This window comes from Labrus mixtus, chromosome 2 (assembly GCF_963584025.1).
Source record: "Labrus mixtus chromosome 2, fLabMix1.1, whole genome shotgun sequence".
Taxonomy (NCBI): domain Eukaryota; kingdom Metazoa; phylum Chordata; class Actinopteri; order Labriformes; family Labridae; genus Labrus; species Labrus mixtus.
In genome coordinates, this window is record NC_083613.1 from 15090766 (window position 1) to 15111565 (window position 20800).

General features: G+C 39.8%; 2 protein-coding genes across 3 annotated transcripts in view; both read right to left on the reverse strand.

Moving 5' to 3' along the window:
* Positions 1 to 10702, reverse strand: part of LOC132985779 (zinc finger protein 638-like) — a 33588-nt gene extending 22886 nt beyond the window's left edge. Inside the window, exon 1 of the mRNA XM_061052921.1 lies at positions 10620 to 10702. Within this exon, the coding sequence (XP_060908904.1) occupies positions 10620 to 10687 (68 nt within the window). The 5' untranslated portion in view covers positions 10688 to 10702. The remainder of the gene's footprint in view (positions 1 to 10619) is intronic.
* A 3098-nt stretch (positions 10703 to 13800) lies between these two features.
* On the reverse strand, positions 13801 to 20322 carry LOC132985795 (CD209 antigen-like protein E). Of its 2 annotated transcripts, XM_061052922.1 has the most exons (5): positions 20133 to 20322; positions 19284 to 19391; positions 17278 to 17438; positions 16554 to 16657; positions 13801 to 15051 (listed from the first exon to the last, which is right to left on the reverse strand). In XM_061052922.1, exons 1-5 carry the CDS (start codon positions 20245 to 20247, stop codon positions 14883 to 14885), a joined length of 657 nt encoding a protein of 218 aa, XP_060908905.1. In that variant the 5' UTR covers positions 20248 to 20322; the 3' UTR covers positions 13801 to 14882. The 2 variants fall into 2 exon arrangements, with proteins under 2 accessions (XP_060908905.1, XP_060908906.1); XM_061052923.1 differs by lacking the exon at positions 19284 to 19391.
* Between the last annotated feature and the right edge of the window lie 478 nt (positions 20323 to 20800).

Sequence of the window (20800 nt, forward strand, 5' to 3'; positions counted from 1 at the left end):
TAGTGTTTGGGTGCTGATCTCATATACAGGCTCAGTGAGGGCTTTATGGTTTTGGTCCTTTTAGAAACTATGTTGATAATAAATAATACATTTATTTGATTTGATACTTTTTCTTGTATTTGTTAAATTGCAAAGCAGCAGAACTGTTGAGCTCCAGTATATCGCATGTGGAATATCACTTGGATACTGCACACACACTGACACTCGCTTGCCCACAGTATTCATCTCCTCTTTCAACTCCTGTGATGGAGGAGGTGAGAGAAACATTTGGCAGTCATAAATTGAACTCCATCAACGTCTATAGCCCCCCTGCTCCTGGACATATATTATTATAATGCTTTCATGCTGAGCCAAGAGACGTTGGCATGTGTCTGGCACGAGATCAACGGAGAAAACTGCCTGATTGACGGGAATGAAGAGAGGACAGAGAGAAAATACAGAGCATGATAGAGCATGTGATGAGCAAGCAACAGTTTTGGCATGTGACAAAGATGATACACACACGGACTTCTGGAAGTGATAGCTTGTGTGGCCCTAAATTAGTTCAACTGTTGCCATTAGAGATTATAAATCTGAAGTGATCACCTTTTCATGCAGAATTAACACAATCTTTGGATTCACTTATTTATGGTAGTGATGGCAAGACAGTGATATATATTCAGCAACAGAGTTGTACTCATGTTTAATGTTTTGTAGCTGTGTCACAGCTAAATGTGTGCTGATATACCATATCCAGTTTACTTTCTCTTTTTCCTTTATTACTGTTTTAATCTGTTATCTACACAAAAGCCCTTCGGGGGACAGGTGTTGACATTATAAACATGATACTTTCATTGGATGGCTGTTTTCAGTTTGTCTATATTATTATATCAAATAAAATATGAATCATTAATAAATTAAGCTTTCAAATGGTCCAACTCTGTGTAACATTTATTTGCCAGTAGCATTTTCCTAAAAAATGAAATATAGAAAAGTAATACCGCACAGTCATCACTTATGAGCCTCCATACATGTGTGGTGGTGACTGTGTCTGCAGAGAGCTCATCTTCTGCCTGTATTTTAATGTTTTGGCTTGTTTTGGTTGAAACAGGACTTTTCTAAACGAGGAGCTCGTTTGACAAATATGACAGACCCAGATGTAGCCACAAAGAACAGAAAGTATGAGCTGGAATGCCAAGCAGATAAACCTTGTTCCCAAACAAAGGAGTTGGCCTGCTTTCTGTTGGGCTGACATTTGCCGAAAAACAGTGGTTAGCCTTTGCTAGCATGCGGTAGAAACACAGCCAACACAGCCCAAATAGAAGTCCTGAAAAGGCAATTAGCCAATCTTTGTTAAGGCTTTTGTGGTGGCCAATCAGATTTTTTTGTGTTTTTTTAGGCAGGGGGAGGTCTTTTTAGCTATTTAACCTCTGCAGTGTAGAGCAAACACATTCATATTGAGCAAAACTTCTCCTTTCAAAATAATAATTAATAAATAATAAATCATTTTTGTTATCTACTGAAATTTAACTGAATATTAAAAGAAGGAATGTAAGACAGATTGGTTCCCTGCACACAGTGTGTAACTTATTATAGGCCTATTTCCACTCAGAACTGTAAGATCTGGGTTTGTATTTCATAACATGATATGGAATACACAAATTTCCAAAATCTGAGTGTATCTGTGTTTAATCTATATCTTAAAAATCAGAACAGTGTAGGATTTGAGAATCAGTTCATAATCAGTTCATAATATAATCGGATAAATATCTTATTATTTAAGTTGGCTACAGATAAAGATAGATGGAAAGAAAAAGGAAAATGTATATGTTTGTGTTAAATCTGTGTCAATAACATTAAGTAAATAAATGTGGGCCACACAAACATCATCAATACAGACACACACTCACACACTCCACAAATAGCCTGAGTGGAGGTTAGCCTGTCATTACTGTGATAAGCCAGCAAGGGGAGACTGATTAACTGGCAGTGAATGCGAAGGAAACAAGGTGACAAAATGATGTGAAGGGGTGCAGAAATTACGAGCATTTGTGTTTGTTTGTATTTGGGAGGAGGGGAGACTTACAGATGGAAAGTGCAGGGAAGGGTTGGCTGAGGCGAACTTAAAGGTAGATTTTCTGGGGAGGGAGTCATTAAAAAACAAAGATAGTTTTCGTCTGCAAGCAAGCAGAACACTTAATTTTTTAATTGAAATGGGAATGAAATATGAATATCAAACAAGCTAGAACCGTATGGTTAATTTGGCATTAAGAATACTATTTTTAATCAAATTTCCACTAGAATCAGCATGACTAGTTTGTTTGTTACCAGAGGTGCAGTGAATCTGTGTTCCACTGACCAAATCACCAGACCATATTCACCAAAGTCTGTATAAAAAAGGACGGCGTTTCAGTGATGTCACTCATTGGTTTCTGAACAGGCATTTTGAAGCCAAAAGATGGCTGTCTCCATCTTGGAAATGCTTTCTCGACCAATCTAAAACGTGCAAATAAAGATACTTGTGCCCTAACAAGAGGATAAGTGATCATGCACGCAACCTGACGCGATGAAAACCAGTCACTCAGGTAGTGACAACACAGATATAACCTACTTTACCTCATGGTGCCTATATGTGCAAAGACATCAACAGGGTTGTCAAGCCTCCACCGGTGTTTTATCCAGTAAGTCCTATGACACCTTGGGAAGGCTGGCCAGCTAGCTCCAGAGCTGTGTTTCTTTGGACTCTTAGATTAATGCTCATTTAAACAGTTTTACAGACCTCACCTTTACATTGGCGGTCTACGGGGAAATTCCTTTTTGAAAGCTGGATATTTGACTTTGAAATAGTGCTGCTCAGCCTTTTGTGGCATTTGTGGCAAAAAAATGATCCTACGATGCATTAGCTTTGTTCCTGTTTTGCCTTGCGGTACTTTTGCCTTTGAAATTCCTTATTGCTTTCCTGCCTGCACTTCTGCATTTGGGTCCTTCCCAGCTGCCAGTCATACTCCAACGTGATGTAATGTGCCTGTTATTTAAAGAAGGAAGAGGATATGGATGGAACAGAATGTAATCAAACAGCAACCTGGTCATCTGCTTCTGTAATGAGTTTGCACTGCTGGCCTGTCTTAACCCGAATGTCAAAGGTTGACCTTTATTAGCAACCAGCCACTGAGAGAGAACTTTTATTCATGTGCTGATGAGCTTGGCTAATAACTTAATGTCAGTCAGGACTCAGCTTGAGTTTCTCGCTGTCCTTGCCTATTACAAACACACACACACACACACACACACACACACACACACACACACACACACACACACACACACACACACAAGCCTGTTTGACCACTGCAATGCAGCCCCGTAATCTGAGCTATACAGAGTGAAGACACATGTACTTTTTGTTTGATACCATTTCAAACCTAGTTGAGCTTGTCAGTATTTCTCTAGTTTTAAAAAAGGTAAACTGGAGTGTGTGTATATTTTTCCAATTTCAGAACATTCCCAGGAGTGACCCTAAGTTGATTGGTGAATTTGGGTTCCATATTTAATCACTGTCATTGCAAACACTTGGACACATTTAGCCGTGTTCAGGATGGACCACATGCTGTGCATTAGCCCTCATGTTCGGTCCACTTGATACTTGTTTCTACACCCAGACTCCATTCCTGTGCTGAGTCATATGAATGACTTAATTAGATCATCTGGATCAGGTGTTGGTTTTGAGAGCTGTGCAACAACAAACTGTACAGTCAGGAAAGACCCACCAGTTTAGGAATTACTGAAGGCAAAGGAAGAGATGCAGTATAGAAGGAAAAGAGAGAGGAAGCGTAGATGTAACAACTGAGTTTGAGATGCTCCTAACTTTCCTTATTATTAATATATCTGTGGATTGTACTGCAAATAGGCGTTTCCCCCCTACGTTACTCAAAATGCAGGAAACAAACAAGTCTGCTGAAGTGGTGTGTGGAAGCATTGTCGATTCAACTTTCTTTGTTTTGGTTTAACATGAAACTAAATGGGTTGAACTGGAATTACCATATGTCCTAACGGTACAGTGTTTCTATTTCTAAGGAAGCGCATTATAGTAAGAAACATACACTGTAAGACTTTTTCATCTAAAAAGTTGGCTGCCTCCTACATACTGGTGCTCCCAACATAGCAGTATTAAATCCAGAGACATGCACCATCATGACCGCAAGTGTGCCACCATCACCCACTTCACGCAATATTACCCGACTGGAAATTTGCCTCCATTCATTGTGTATTACAAGCATCCCCTTTGCTGCATAAAATGTGTTGGGATACATGGGCAGTGCGAATCACAGCGTTTTGTTTGTGGGCTGTTTTTAAGTAATTCATAGGCTGAGAGCCCAGCTAGCCTACCTGTACTGTAGCTAGCATGGGTTGTAAACTACACATGGTGAACATACAGTAGATGGTAGTCTATAAGAGCTACAGCTGCACAGAAACTGTACGTTGTGGAGTTTTCTGAACACCATGGAAATCATCACACAGGGAGACCTTTTTCACTCTGGAAGACAGCAAAAACAGAGTGTTCCTGAGGAAAGACGGGAGGTAAAAAAGAAGGAAGTGGCAGACGAAGATACAGAGTCCGCTATAAGACGCTATTATGGGACTACTTGCCTTTATATCGATAGTATGTGTAGTTCGACAGAATCTCAATATCAACGAAAGAGCAGAGAAGAACAAACTGTAGAACAGAAAGCATTGTGCAGTAGTTTAATTACATGCATGGAGATCATACCGGTCGTGTTCATATAGTCTATGGTCGTGCACCAATCACATTGACTATACGGCACCACCCCCTCCCAATCCATCGAGGTGAATTCTCCTGATTATATCCTGCTGCATTTTCACATCAGCTCACTCGGATTTTCTGCAGAAAATAAATACTATAGGGGGCGGTCAGTGAAAAATTCTGCTCACGTCAAAAACTTGAGGATTTTTTCAGGAGTTTTCTGCAAGTTTGTTAATAAGATATTGTATGTGTCTACATACGTACAGATAAGGCCAAGGGTTTGTAAAAGCTGAATTCTGTGATAACTTACAGGGACAGGTGGTTGGCTGTGTCAGTCAAAGAAAAAATATTTTGAGAGTCAATCATAACTAGGAGAAATGTATGAAACACATGAGCACCAGATGCCAGAACGGTGACCATCAAAATACTTCCTCTGTTCCCCTCTGAAGGTCAAGTTGTTTCGGGGACCCTCCATAACTTGTCTACTTGTGTCTCCAAGATTTATAGACCTTTTAACTGCTGGCACTTCTCTGAACAGCCAAGGCCATCGGGTCATCTAAGCAGCAAATTCAGGGAGGAGGGGGGAGGAAGTTGGTATGTACGTGTTAGTATTCTCGTTCGTCATCACATTAGGAGCCAGTTCGAGTTTTATGGCCCTGTTTTTGGCTAGTCCTTAATCCTTTAAGGATGAGTTAGGCAGTAACATGGGTTTAGCGTTAATAACAAAGTCAAACTGCTCTCTGCCCTGCAACTCAAATCAAGTGTGTGATGCACTGATGCAGCTATACTTTCCCCATGACCTGATTGATTGAAGAGAAGGCACTGAGGGGGGAATTCTCTATTTTGACCGCTAATAGCTCCATGATTTGTGTATCAATTTTCCCTGTTATCTGCTCTAAAGATCCAACTCACAAAACTAAGGACACGAGTTTGAAATTAGCAATAGCTATATACTCTTAATGCAGCACATCCATTTCATGCTTTGTATTTAAACTATGTTAAATTGCATTGGCCCTATTAAATAGATAAATTCAAATTCAAAGCATATAGCGCTAGTGATAATCAAACGCAGACGCCCCCATTAGGTTATAAAGCTATGTGTAGTTTACTCTTGTTTTGCGTTCTTCTCTGGGAACTGCGTTCTCATCCTGGCAGAGCTGCATTTCGTCCACATGCAGTCATTGTTTTTTTGCCCTTTCACCCTAAATATCGTGCATAACTCTGTGAACTCTCCCCCTCACTTCCTGTGTGTAAGGTGAGACACCTGCTATATTCTTTGTCTCATCACCACATCATCCCAAAAAGTCTGTTGAGGACAGGCCTGAGTGGCTGCTCATCGTAAAGCTGACCATGATTATAGCAGCACGGTCAAAGGGACTCGTCCTCTCTATTGTATACTTGAAATGCCTCACACACTCTCCTGCAGCCTCGAAATGTTTTTTCTCGATGTTTGGCCTGTGAGAGAAGTTGTTTGTGTAGACAGTTAAAGCAACATGACAACAAAATGCATGATGGTTCATGCGGGAGGCTGTGGCTCAGTTCAACCGGAAGATCCCCCAGCTCCTGCAGCCACATGTCCAATGTGTCCTTGGGCAAGATACTTAACCCCAAGTTGCTCCCAGCTCATCAGCGGCATATCAATGTGTATGAATGGTATTAGTTACTTCTGATGATCACTTTACATATCAGCCTCTACCATCAGTATGTGAATGTGTAGGTGTGACATGTGGTGTAAAAGCGCTTTGAGTAGTCTGAAGACTAGAAAAGAAATATATAAGCTCAAGTCCATTCAACATTTTGAGTAACATAACTGTTCAAATGTTATGCAAATGTATTGAATAAAAATGAACGTATTTACAGTGCATGCAAACAGTTGAAATCTTCAGTTTGAAAAAGTGTGCATGTAGTGTCACAGTCACAAGTTGTTTTTAGACATATGAGGCGCCCGCCCAGATGGAGGGGCGCCAAAGACAAGGAATAGTGCAAGACCAGACGGCGTGGTGGCAGAGGGCCAGAGGAAGGTGTTAGACTACACATGGTGCTTCCCACATGACTCAAATATACTGAAGGGTGGAGAAGGACCGCAGATTTGTATCTTAATCTAACGCAGGATCGTGATGAGGTCGAGTGATAGTGAAATAAAAAATTGGGCCTACTTGATTGTAATTCATGTATTTTTGAAAGCTGGGGATACCAATGCCAGTAAAACATTTTTACCACCTGCCTTGTGTTTCAGGGCTACTAGTTTGGTTTATTTTCACGTGTATACATTTTTAATATTTTTAACCATTGTTGACAATTATTATCGAAATGTGTGTCTTCTATGCGATTGTGTATGTGTGTGAATGCATGTGTGTTTGTGTGTGTTTGCGTGCTGACAGGAAGAGGCTCACTGATGAAGCCAGAAAGATTTTCTGCACCAAAGAAAAGAAAAAGGTTTCTCGCCCAAAATAAGAAGTTAAGTGTGAAGTCAAGTGTGAACACGGCCTTGACTTCTTTTTTCAACTGCCAGCGCCTTTTTTACATACAAGCCTATGGAAAAATGAAAAAGTATGACGCGTTTTTAAAAAGCGGACGCCTTTTGCACCACAGGTTAGATCCCGTTGTTAAGGTTACAGAACACTCGCACAAAAGCGCTCAAAAGGCGCTGAAGGCAGCGCTTTTTTCTGAAAAAAGAAGTCAAGTGTGAACACGGCCTTATTGTTTACTATTCAATAGACTTTTTGTAACAGACACTTTTTCTGTATTCATGTGCTGTATAAAGAGGGATCCTGTTTTCTGCCCACCTGGTAAATGATTAATGCATGAATCTGGTCGTATTCATCGGGTTGGAAAGGGGAATGATCTCAGGATGCAGAGGTCATTTTTAAAAATCATTTGTCTTTATACGGTAAATTATACCTTCAAATGAAAATGTAAAGCTTTAAAAACACAAGGTCTTTCATTTCTTCTTCTCTGAATAATTTACAGGTCTTTATTAACATTTTCAACCAAAAAAAAAGTAAGCTTCAAATCAGGAAATGGGCTTTACATAGGCTCACATTCACAATGAATTTTTTTTATATATAGGGTGAATATGGGTAAAGTGGGACAGTTAAGATGAATCATGTTTTTCTTTACATGTAAATACTTCCATAACTAAAAATCAACACTGAGCGAATCATAATGAAGTATGTGATTAAAAAATAAAGTTTCTGTGGGTATGACATCCCTTCCTGGGGCGTGGTACACCATATTCAACAAGCTAGCAGTGAGCCAGCGATGGAAAGCGTAATGACATAGCATTTTGAGATGGATGATGTTAAGGTCTTAAAAGTAAAAAAACGAATGGATAGCTTTTCATGTTGATATATATTGTATGGAACATAATGATGAATCAAAAACAAAATGTAATTTATTTTATTTTTATTTTTATTTTTTTGGGCAATTTTGACACTGTCCCAGTTAACCAATACACTATTGGCAAAGTGGGACAGTGCAATATTGGTAAAGTGGGACAGCCATTCAAGTCATTTTAATGGGGAAATGTAGTGCCTTTTTAACATTTCCTCATAAAATTAGCTAGCTAGCTAGCTAGGTGTTTAACCAAGTATTTACTGAAATTTGTATTTACTTTAATGCTAATTGCTTACTGCTAACATGCAAAAGTAGCATACAGATATTGGCTATAGTTAACATAGTTAACTATAGGCTAGTTACCAACTTCAGGATGACATAATAATGCTTACTATGATAATATTATTTCAGAATTCAGTGGTAGAAATGAGAAGGGCAAGGAGGCAGAAGAGAAATGTGATAAATAAATAAAAATAAAACAAAATGCCAGGATGCCATGGTTGTTTTTCGATAAGTGACTTAGGCTATCAAACACAGTAACATTAATTTTGACTCAAGCTTTTCCGCTGGTTTGTCCTGTCAAACTTAACGTTGAATTAGTTGTTCAGTTGGATCCTGGCTTGGTCTACATGTTTTCTCACTTTTCTTTGCTTTCTTTGACTCTACACCAGATGTTTATGTTCACCTATAGGCAGGGGCTGATGACTGTTTGCCGCCTGTGTTTGTGATTAAATTTAGCATGTGTAATTAATTATCTATAAGATTTTTATGAAGGTTCCTTATTAAATTTTTTTAATTAATTATTTTAAAAGTGATAATTGTTGTTATTGATATTATTTAGTGTTTTTAATTGAAAAAACTGAATGTGTTTTAAGTGTCCCAGTTTACCAATTATAGGTGTCCCAGGGAAATTTTTGTTTAGGGTCAATATTTGTTTGAGGAAGAGCCATCTGTCCAGTGTTTAATATTTCTCTCTCTTTTCTTCTATATAGTATAGTAGAGCTCTATTTAGAAGAGTATAATATGAGGGGATTTGAAAAATAAATCATAATTGAATAGACACAGAAGGCAAAATTTCAGGAAGTGTCCCACTTTACCCATATTCACCTATATATTTTGGTTCATGCAGCAAGCAAATTACCCTAAAAGCCTGAACGGTGTTATTACATTAAGAGTAAAACTTAGAAGATTGTTTTATGAAGTGTTTTTGATTACTAGGCTGAATGGGTTAAAGGTATGTGATTGTATGGGTCTTCTCATCAGGTAATTTTTATGCACAAAAACATGACACAAAATACTCCTCAAAATACCTCGAAATATAGTTACTGCATGCTGTCTTTGCAATGCCTTAAATCAGTGGTTCTCAACCAGAAGGGTCGCAGACCCAAAAGTGGGTCGTGGAGCCGTTTTCAGTGGGTCATGAATGCGTCCAAGGAGAAAAAAAATGTCATAAAGTCTGTGAAGCACTTTTAACACTTGTTGTTTTGTTACGTCTTGTTCTGTCGCATCTTTTGTGTTGTCTGAGGTCCAAACTGCACCAACTTTTAATTAAATAAATCTGATTGATTGAAATATATTCGATATTTGGTACGTGGTTTCTTATTGAGGAGTTGGTGGTGGGTCCTGAGGCTGGACCAGTTGAGAACCGGTGCCTGAAATGGTACTAATAACAAGAAGAAAACTAAGTGAAGGAACTCCATTTATGTGGTAAAAATCAATTCAGCCGTGATGTTTCTTTGGTGTAAAAACAACATGACGCCTCTCAAGGTTTTCCACACTATTTTTCCCCAAAGGTTTGAAGATTACCTTCGATGTTAAATGCAGATGAAGTGACGATGGGGATGACGTTATGTGACAGTAACAGGTACTTCACAAGTATTCTCTTTTTAACCCCAGTTCCACCACTTTCTCTACAGCTCTTTCTTCATAATGAAGCAAAAATTTATTGTTAAACTTTGTCACAAAATTAAAAATAAATCAGAAATCCTCTTTTCAGTGGTGACTTCTAGACAAAGCGATTATCCTAGGAGTGCATGCAGAGGGGTTAGTGGGTCAGAAGGTGAGCAGGATAAGCTACACAATCACTCATAATTAAATGTATACACTCAGTTATAAGGAGGATGAGTGACAACATGGTTCTTTAAACCGATGGTTCTCAGCTGGTGGGTCGGGACCCAAAAATGGGCTTCGGAGTCAATTTCGGTGAGTTGCAATTGTCTAAGAAGCACTTTTACTAAATGTTTCTTTTGTTCGGTTTTTTGTTCTGCTTGAGGTCCAAACAGCACAATTTTTACTGAAATTAATCTGATTGGTTGAAAAATATCCAACATTTGGATCACAGTTTTTCATGAATGAGTTGGTGAAGGGTCCTGGGACTCGGTCAGTTGAGAACCACAGAGATAATAACCCTGTAAAATCTAACAACTATTTGAAATATGTATTCCTGTTAAACCTTTCAGAGGCAAAATATTGCATATTTTGGTGACTTAATGTTCCTAAACCAAGCTGGATCTTCGGTCCCTGACTCCACCCTGTTACTCACTGATGAGCTGCTTTCGGGAGGGTCGCTCTGGTCCTCTGAGCTCGCTTTTTCTTGTTGGTCTTCTGCATCTCCAGACCAAGTTGGACCAGGATCACCTACCTCAGAGATCCAGTGATAAAAGCTTTAAGGGAGGGATATGAAAATAAGACCCAAGAAAAAATATAGTCCAAAACATGTGGTGTTGCCTCCAAAATCAGTTCACTGAACGCTGCCCTGCGTGCAGCCGGCTCGGATCAAGTTCGAAGTGTTCTGACCTTGCTCCCTCTCTGGCATCTCACTCATACACAGCGTTCCCCCTTCTCCTTGTATCACAGACACATGGAACCACTGAGAGGAATTTTTATTACCCCCCCTAAACTGTCAGAAATGCATACCCACAGAAATAGTTCACACCCGGATGAAGAGCATCTACATTAATACGACTCAATGCAGAGTGACCAGCAGGCTCGAGCTGTGTCGTATGTATTATTATGATTATTTTTATGACAGTATTACATGTACAACACATTAATACCCCATTTGAATCCCTATAATGTTTAAACCGCAGCTATTACAGTTTCATGTGGTGGGTCTGCCGGGAGGCGTCCAGGCTTCGGCCTTGGATGGTGGGGATTACTGGGTCACAAGTCCCAGCTTCAGAGGCTTCAGTTACATTAGACTGCTGAATCAGAGGAGGAAAGGGGAAGCTTAGGGGGACCAGAGAGAGGGAAGACGGGTGGTGTGGCATAAGAGAAAGAAGATAGAACAACATGTTAAGAAGAAAGAGAAGTTATATTTCTGGGGGTGAGAAGGGAAGCAGGGAACACCACAACACAACGTGAATGAGCATTATGCAACAGTTAGTTCTGGCAAAGTCATTTTTAAGAAACTTATCTGTTTTGATTTTATTGTGGACAAACGGGTTGTCAAAGATTTGCACACTTAGGGGCGTGTCTATTTTGACCTACAGGTAGGTACACTGTAGCTGATTGCTTAAGGCCCGCCTCCAACTCTCTGCCTGTTACTTGATTGGCCAAAAGGGAGGCAGGGCCACTCTTAAACCAATCCCTACACCCTCTCCTCACGCACTTTCATTCCATTTGCGGGTTCGCAAATAGGTTGGCAACGCTAAGGTATGGCCAAGGCCGCCCATAAGGGGGGAAATGGGGAAAGCTTTCTGGAGCCCATGCGCATGGGGGGCCCATTAGGGTTAGGTAAGACACAGTCCATCCAAAAATGTCAGCAATCATAACACGTGTATTAAAACCTTATTAATCACCATTACTTATTAAAACAACAAAGAAACATGTTTTTTTTATTGCCTGTTTCAAAAGGTTATTTTTAAAATGGTATGAACCCTTTTTTGACCGTTAAAGTTGTGGGAGAGCCAATACAACCTAACTGTTTATAATCTTGGGCTGGGTATAGCCATGCCAGGACCTTCAAACAGGTCAGGATGCCAAAAAGAAAGGGGGCTAAGGCACCAATTATGTAATGGCCCCTACAAATAATAAAAAATAATGCTGTTATTAGAGTGCAGTATGTAAATGAATGATCTGGCCGAGTGCCCGGGTGTGTCCTGAGTAAACCACAGAGTGACAGGTGTTGACTCTGATGAGTGATGATGCTTCCATTTCTGCCACAGAGGAAAACGCAAAACCCTGAGCAGCGTGAAATTCCATCTGTGTCCGTGGGTGTGTGTGAGGTGATATCTGTAACTGAGCTCATCTATCTATCTATCTATCTATCCATCCATTCATCCATCCATCCATCTATCTATCTATCCCTCCATCCATTCATCCATCTATCTATCTATCTCTGTTGTTAGTCCGGTTATTTTTTGTAGTCCTTTGCGTGTATGCAAGAGAAACAGTCTGTATGGATAGTGTTAGCAATGTAAAACAATCCCCCGTGATGACATCCCTTCCTGACACAGATTTGTCTGTCTTGAGGCCCTAACACACCAAGCCATATTTTGTTTGAATAATAAACATCTTGAATCATATAGCGTGAAGGCAAAAATAAAAAGCTTCTGCACGGCCAAACACCACTCAAATTAGAAAGACAATATTGTAAGTGGTGACTTGGTTATATGTATGTATGAGTGTGTGTGTAGATGTGTAGCTGTACCTGCACTGTTCATTACTTTTCTTAATTATTACCGTAAAATCCAGTATATAAGACGCACCCTATTTTTAAGGTCTCTTAGAGAGAAAAAATAAGTTTAAACTGTCTTCCTGTGTGACGATTTATATTGTGTTCAGTAACGTCAACAACGTGCAGTTTCTGTGCAGCTATCTAGACAGACAACCAGCCACACTCACATTCACACCTACAAACTGGTGAATTTAGAGTCACCAGATAACCTAACGAGCATGTCTTTAGACTGTGGGAGGAAGCCGGAGTACCCGGAGAGAACCCACGCATGGGGAAAACATACAAACTCCACACTGAGAGGTTCCTGGAGGACGGGGATTTGAACCGGGAACCTCCTAGCTGTGAGGGAACACTTCTAGCCAATGCACCACCATGCAGCCCAATTGTGGTATTTGTAAGTTTTTCCCAAAGACATTTTTTTTTTTAAATATTACAGAAACATTTTTAAAACATAATAAGTTAAAAGAGCAAGGTAGGCGGGATGCTAAATAGCCTTGATGTAATGTCGCACCCCCCATGTACGGACGATATCATCCTCCATGCGGGTGGCCCAGGTTCGACTCCGACCTGTGGCTACTTTCCCAGCACTTCATTGTAAAGTCTCGTATCCCTATTTCCAACTTGATCTACTGTCCTGCATCAAAAAGCCTGAAAAGAAACTTTAAAAAGGGAAGAATGAGAAGTAAAAAATAATAAATAAAAAAAAAAAATTGAAGAAAATAACGATACAAGTTTGGACAAAATAGATAAAAAGTCTAAGATAAGACAAAAAAAACATGTGCTAAGTCAAATTATGACTCTACACCAACAAGTTGAATACTTGTTCTCGCTGCACCAGTTGTACATTTAAATGAGAAGAGCTTGAACAATCACAAGGTCAGTACTCTTCTGTTGTCTTACTCAGAACACCACAGCACTTTCATGATCTCAGCTGTCTTTGATACTCACTGGGAGTGGTGGTCATCTCTGTCGCAGCCTCTTGGGTTTGGTTGTTACGGTAAAATTGTTAATAAAGAAGTTGTAATAAATGAAAGAAGTCTTCAAATGGCTTTCGTTGTTCTTTTATTCTTGAAATAAGGAGCAGCAGTACAGAGTGTCATGCAGTCTGCAGAGAAGCTCAAAGGGGGCAAAGAGGGAACACACTTTCATACATTGTATTCAAAGGGGAAGGATGGATATAGAACTGTTTTAGGCAGATTTGTGGTAAACAAAGACCGAGTCTGTATCTTAATTCAAAGAAAGGCAGAAGTTCGTGCAGAGGCATCTGCTTAACAGGAAATTTGTGGTCCAGGTGTGATGACAACAGTTGTCTTTAGCAAATGTCTCACACAGTCATATTATAACACATCAGCACAGTCATCCTCGGTTATCATATGTTCTCGCAAGTACTTGTTTTCATTATTCTCACACTTCAAAGCTTTAAATCATCATAAAGGTTTTCTGGTTTCATTACTTTAAAATAATTTAAAATAAATGATGGACCTTTCTTATAATTGGGGGGTTTGTAGACAGACTATAGGGACATTTGTGTTAGAAAAACATGGTAATGTATATTTTGCATAATATGTGACCTTTAAATTACAATAATATATGCAGAAGTATTTTTTTGTGATTTATTGATTTTTTTTTATTGATTAACAACTTTTTCTACCAATTAGGGCATGATAAATATGCTATCACAAAAAATGTTTCCCATTTATTGTAGCCACATGTATTTTCAGCTAACCAGCAGCCACAACAGAAAAATAATCAGTGGGATTTTTCCTTAACGTATTAAATTTAGTAGCTGATCATTAATGGGTTAATTCAAGTCTGAATCACTTTGATCTTGTTAGATGATTAATTAAATATTAATTACATCCAAACAATGTCTCACCTGATACATCAAGGGCAAAAGTAACAGAAAAGAAAGAAAGACATTAAAGAGAAACAGAAATGATAAAAGAATGAAACCCTGTATCTTAACGATTCCTACATTGAAAACAGAGGTCTGTGTTGCATGTTGAATATTTGAGCCTAAAGATTTTATAATAAAGAAACAGGAGACAGAAGAATGAGAAGAGTTCAAAGAGAAGTCAGATGTTATGACCTGCAATGATATAGTAACATCTTAGTACTGACTGTGTGTTACACACCATGACTCAGTGCAAACGACTGTAACCTTTTCTCACAGATCCACTGGGCTCTGGCGCTGCAGTTGAAGTCGTTCAAGCCGATGAAAGTGATCATCGTGTGAAGGTCGCCACAGTCTTCTCCTCCGAACGCTCCATCAGGCTGACCCCTCGCCCACTGCAACCTACAAACAGAAGAAATATCAATTATATTAGAAATATCAGATCCTTGTGTGAATTAGAGAGATGCTGCAGCTTTATTGACGTATTGTTTTTTTTCATTGGAGTCATTTCTTTCTGGGGAAACAGGATTTACTCTTTTGTCTCTTAAACCCTTTTCACACATACAGAAATCTCCTGAAAAACTCTGGAGATTTGGCTATAGATTTGGCTTTAGGCTATGTGTGAACGCAGTGAGGAGCACATGTGAACGGCTAGTTCAGGAGAATCTCCGGAGCGTTCCTCCTGTAATTATCTAGATATTATCCGGAGTGCATATGTGAAAACAGCTATATTTGCAAATTTTAATAGTTTAGTTTTTTTGAGGTTTAGGTTTGAGGAACTCATCAACAGTGAGTGTATTACCTAAAGTTGATGGCCTTTGTTTGAAAAGCTGGATTAAGGACACAAAAGCTTAAGTATATACTGCTGTCGACAACACTGACGACATTGTCGTGGATTTTTCTGCAATTAAATGAAGAGCTCAAGTCAAAGATTTGTCTTTGTGTATTTTATTGCTCGAGCATGAAGGGGTTCTTTTGCAAAAGGGGGAAACTTATGCAGGAGTGACAATCAGCACAAATGCATAGCAGAGTCCCGCTCAGGAGCGGTTACATTAAGACATTTATACCAGACGGTGCAAAGCAGGGCACTCTCATTGGTTGGCTCATGTCGACCTGTGGCACTCTCATTGGTCGACCCATGTCGACCTGTGGCACTCTCATTGGTCGACCCAGGTAGACAGGTGTTGTAATCTGCCCAGAGACTAGTTTCATGACACCTTATAAGGTGACGGTTACGTTCGTATGCCGGTCATTCAAATCAGGTGAGAGTTATGCAAATAGGGTGTCGTACAAGCCAGACGTGTCACCTGTTGAACATATATTTTTTTCTATTACAACATTCACCAGAAAGTTATAACTTCATTTTAGCCACCTAAAGAAGCCTCACAACAGCTAAGGGTAATATTTGAAAATATTCTTACTGCTTCCTCTTGCACTTAGACAGTCCTTTACTTTGGTATATTACATTTTTTATCATATAAAATCTGTTTTCATTCTTTACAGTGCCAAAAAACGGGCAGCAACCTCGGGTGTTGAACAATGAAGCCAATGCTGAAAGGCAAAAACCTGCAGATCCTCGAGTGTCCACTGGAGGCTGGTGCCAGGAGCCACAGAAGTCGAATACACACCCATATTAAAGTTTCCATTTTCACAGCAGAAATTAAGATAATTAGAGCCAGGTTGAAAAACGAAGTTGGTCTGAATAGCTCATTTCTACACTCACACTATAATAAAGCATAAAACAATATGCAACTTTTCCACCTTTAAATATCCATTATTTATACAATCTTTGTCAAAAACTGACATAATAAGGGGTGCAGATGGCTTAGCGGTTGGGTTGTGCCACATGTACAGAGACTATAGTCCTCTAAATGGGTGGGCTCATATGTTTATAAATACCTTACCTGTCTTTGTCCACTTCTGTTCCATCGACCCACAGCCAAGTCCCCTCCTGCTCCCTGTCAGTCATCCCGACCCACGCTGCCTCTGTGAATCCAGTGAGGAAGGCCTGTCATAAAACAACACGCTCATAAACAACAGACTCTGACACACCAGAAGTATCTCACAGTCCAGATGAATATCCTGCGTCCTTGTTTCTACATTCATGAATCTTAAACGGTTTTCTGTGTCCTATATTGGGCTTTCACACTTGCAGAAATCTCCTGAAGAGCTCAGGATATTTCCAGGAGGAGCTGTATGTGTGAACGCAAACAGCCACATTTTTCACTCAGACTTCATCCAGAGTTTCTCCTGCCAGACCCCTAGTATTTTTTCTGCAGTAAGTCCCAGTGAGCTGATGTGAAAACGCTGCAGGATATTCCCCGGAGAATTCATCTTGAGCAAATGGGAGGGGGAGTTTCAATACTGTGACTGCTGCTCTGTGCATAGACTGTATACACGCGACCACTATGTTCTCCATGCATGTTATTAAACGGCTGCATTGTGTTTTCTGTTCTCCAGTGTTGTTCTCTGCTCTTTTTTTGATGTTTGATGCTATTTTTAGAACAATTAACCGATCAACCACTGAGTCTTTCAGTTCAGATTTTCTACGAACCTACTGAAACCAACCCAAAAACAACTTAGCATGTTTCAAATGGAACAATCATCAGTACAGGAATATTAAGTCACCTGTTCCTGTCTGCTGTTGATGACCACCAGGTCGGCGTTTCTCTGCAGGCAGTCCTCCCGGCTTTCGTCCCAGTTTCTCCTGTTTCGCTGAGAGGAGATGTAGTAACAGCTGGAGGTGAACATCAGCCAGCCCCGAGGACAGCTGCGTCCCTCTGTCTCAACTTAACAGGACATTACATGTCACAATACAGAGCGGTGTCATGATGCAACACACAGCAGGATGCTGCAAGTGAACATAACAAGGTGCAGGCTGTTGAGACAGGTGAAAATCAAACCTCAAAGGGTATGCTGATATAAATTACAAATGCATATATAGTTTAAATAATAAACATCAAGCTTCTGCACGGCCGCATACCACTCAAATCAGGAGGAAAATATTGTAGGGGTGACCTGGTTGTTTATCTTTAACAATATCTCACTTCAGCATTTCCATTGACTGTTTATGAAGTGTTTTCAAAAGTAAAGCAAATGCAGCAGAACCCTGAACTTGCAGTCTTTGTAATGGCCAGCAGGGCGAGACAGTGGCTACACAAAGACGTCAGATTATTTAGAAGTGATGAGAAAATGTTCCCACTTCTAAGTTGATTCATTCCCTCCTTAAAAGCTTTCCCAATGAGTTCATGGTCTTAATCTCTATTTTTGAGTCTCCCTCAGTACAGCATGATGTTCATTCTGTAAATTATGGTCACACGTTGATTACTGCACACAGAGCTACGTCATAAAGTGCAGCAATAAGTGCTACTGTGATTACAAAATGTCGTGTGCCTAGTAGTATTAAATAGTGTAGTCTCCATATTAGGGATGTAACGATTCACTCAACTCACGATACGACTCTCTCACAAATCATTTAAAAAAAGAGACTAAGACAAATTACGAGATGCCTGAAAAAGATTCCTTTCATTTTTTTTTTTAAGAAAACACCAATGCACCTCGTAATCTATTTGGCTCTTGCACTCGTTTGGGCGAGCGGGGCTGCAAACCTGGTTGTCAGTTTGGTTTGTGATCCTAAATGTTTTTTTTCTCACAACAAGGGGAGGTGATTGGAGCTTCTCATTGTGGTGTCGGGTTAAATGCGGCATCATGTTGCTTGGGTTATTTGTGTAGTTCCCCACCTTTTTCTGTTATCTTCTCACCTCTTTAATTTCCTGTCTTGGGGAAGCCAAAATGCTTCCACACCTCCGATTTAAAAGACGGTGGTGCGTCCTCAATTTCAAAATCTTGCTCCGCAGCTGCCATGAAAATGCCTGCTTGTTACATCCAACAGCCTCTGCTCTACAGCTGCTGAGGCTGACGTAAGTCAAACAAGAAAAGCAAAAATAGCGCCCTCTGCTGTTTAAAAAAGTATTACGATACATTTTTCAGCGTGCCGATGTGAACCTTCACACCTTTGAATCGATTTTTAACTGCCTTACGATTAATCTTTACATCCCTACTCCTAATACATATTGTTTTTTCACACTTGCACAAAACTCCTATAAGCTGCATGTGTGAATGCAAGAGAGAAAATGTTCCACTCCGACTCTACACCACTACTAACATTTCAGGGCAATGTCGGAATGATGATGTAGAAAAATGCAGGAAATATTCAGGAAACTTCACAGTGAGCAGGCGAGAGGAGCTGATGATATTTATATTACGTGACTGGTGAGCCACCGCTGTAACCGTCTTGAAAGTAACAAAGCAGCTCAAACTATGTGCATGAAAGTGGCCTCTTCCTTTTTTTATTTCGTCATGTCTTGCCTCCTGAGACTCCGCCCTCACCTCCCTAGAGGGAGGGTTTCCCGCTGTGAGGTGCGTGTGTGAACAGGCAACTCATGAAGATGTCAGGAGCAGACTGTCAGAGTACATGACATGATTTTTGTTTAGTTTTTTGGTCCTCTTCACTGAGAGATAACACTGAATCTTTGGCCAAATGCTCCACTCTGTTTTCCAGCTTGTTGCTAACTTTGTCTTTCTAACGTTCTATGCTGAGCATGAGTGTTGCAGTGTCCCGGTGGATGATCTACCTTTAACAGAAGGCTTACTGAGAGCGAGTCTCAGAGCGATGTTGAGGCTTCCTTGAAGAATACACAGCAGGCCGACGCCCAGGAGAACCACACGAAGGTGTCCGAATTCTATAACATACAATAAAGAGAGAATGCTTGCGTTAGCCATCATTATGACTCAACACCAACTGCATCATGAAAATCTCCCAATTTCTGATATTTATTCAAATGTTAATAAAGTAAAACAATAATCATCCATCCATTCATTCATTCATTATCCAGCCGGTCCTAGCTGTCAATGGGCGAGAGGCGGGGTACACCCTGGATTGTTCGCCAATCACAGCCGTGCAGCCCAGAAATGTATTTTTTAAGTTTATCCAAATAAATAAAAAACTTTTAAGAACACAGACATTTTTTGAAAACATAATAAGTTAAAAGAGGAAGAAGGCGGGGTGCTAAATAGACTCACTGTAATTTCATATCCCCCATGCATGGAGGATATCATCCTTCATCCACCCGGGGGTTTTTTCCCACATGTCATTGAAAAATCTCTTATCCCTATTTCCAACTCTATCTACTGTCCTTCATCAAAAAGCCTGAAAACAAACTTAAACAAAGGAAGAATTAGAATAAAAAAATAATAATTAAAAAAATTAAGTAAAAAGAAAACAGTTCGCACAAAATAGATCGGAAGTCTAAGACAAGAAGAAAAAAAATATGACTACACCAACAAGTTGAATACTTGTTCTCGCTGCACCAGTTGTACATTTAAATGAGAAGAGCTTGAACAATCACAAGGTCAGTACTCTTCTCTTGTCTTACTCAGAACACCACAGCACTTTCATGATCTCAGCTGTCTCTGATACTCACTGGGAGTGGTGGTCATCTCTTTCGCAGCCTCCTTGGGTTCGGGTATGGGTAACTCCTGATACTCGCCAACCTCAGCATTAAAGTAAGACTCACTGGAGGTGAGGATGGCGGCCATTTTGAGCCACAGCGGTGTGAAGTTCTGTCTTATGTTGTTGGAGATGTTGTCAACACTGATGCTTTTTCCTATATGTCACTGCTCCTCGTGTGAAGGGGAAGTATTGTGCCATCAAGCATTTCATCCTCTGTTATCGTATGTTCTTACTTAGATTTTTTAAACTGGTACTCATTTTGAATATTCTCACTTTTCAAAGCTTTAAATCATCTTAAATGTTTTCTGGTTCTATTACTGATAAGGAAACATAAAAGAAATACTAGACTGCTATCTGCTATCTAATGCAGACATTTCTGGTAAATAAATGATTAACATAAAAGTAATATCACTCAAAAATGTATGTAAAAATCTAAAAAGAAAATTATAACCGAGTGTTTTTCCATCTGATGCCTTCATGAGCCAACAACCTCACAGTAACTCCTGACATCCAGCATTCATGTTTTTGCATTTCAATCAAAGCGGAAGACAAGAAGTTTTAAGTAATCTGATTCAATAAATCAAAATCCATTTTTTTCTCATGTATTGACTGTTTTCATTTGTGCCAGCTTCACTCTGT

Coding starts and splice junctions, on each gene's coding strand:
- LOC132985795 (XM_061052922.1), bottom strand. CDS start 20,247: ATGGCCGCCATCCTCACCTCCAGTGAGTCTTACTTTAATGCTGAGGTT. Junction 19,392..20,132: donor AGAGATGACCACCACTCCCA/GTGAGTATCAGA, acceptor TGTATGTTATAG/AATTCGGACACCTTCGTGTG. Junction 15,052..16,553: donor ACAGAAGTGGACAAAGACAG/GTAAGGTATTTA, acceptor TTCTGTTTGTAG/GTTGCAGTGGGCGAGGGGTC.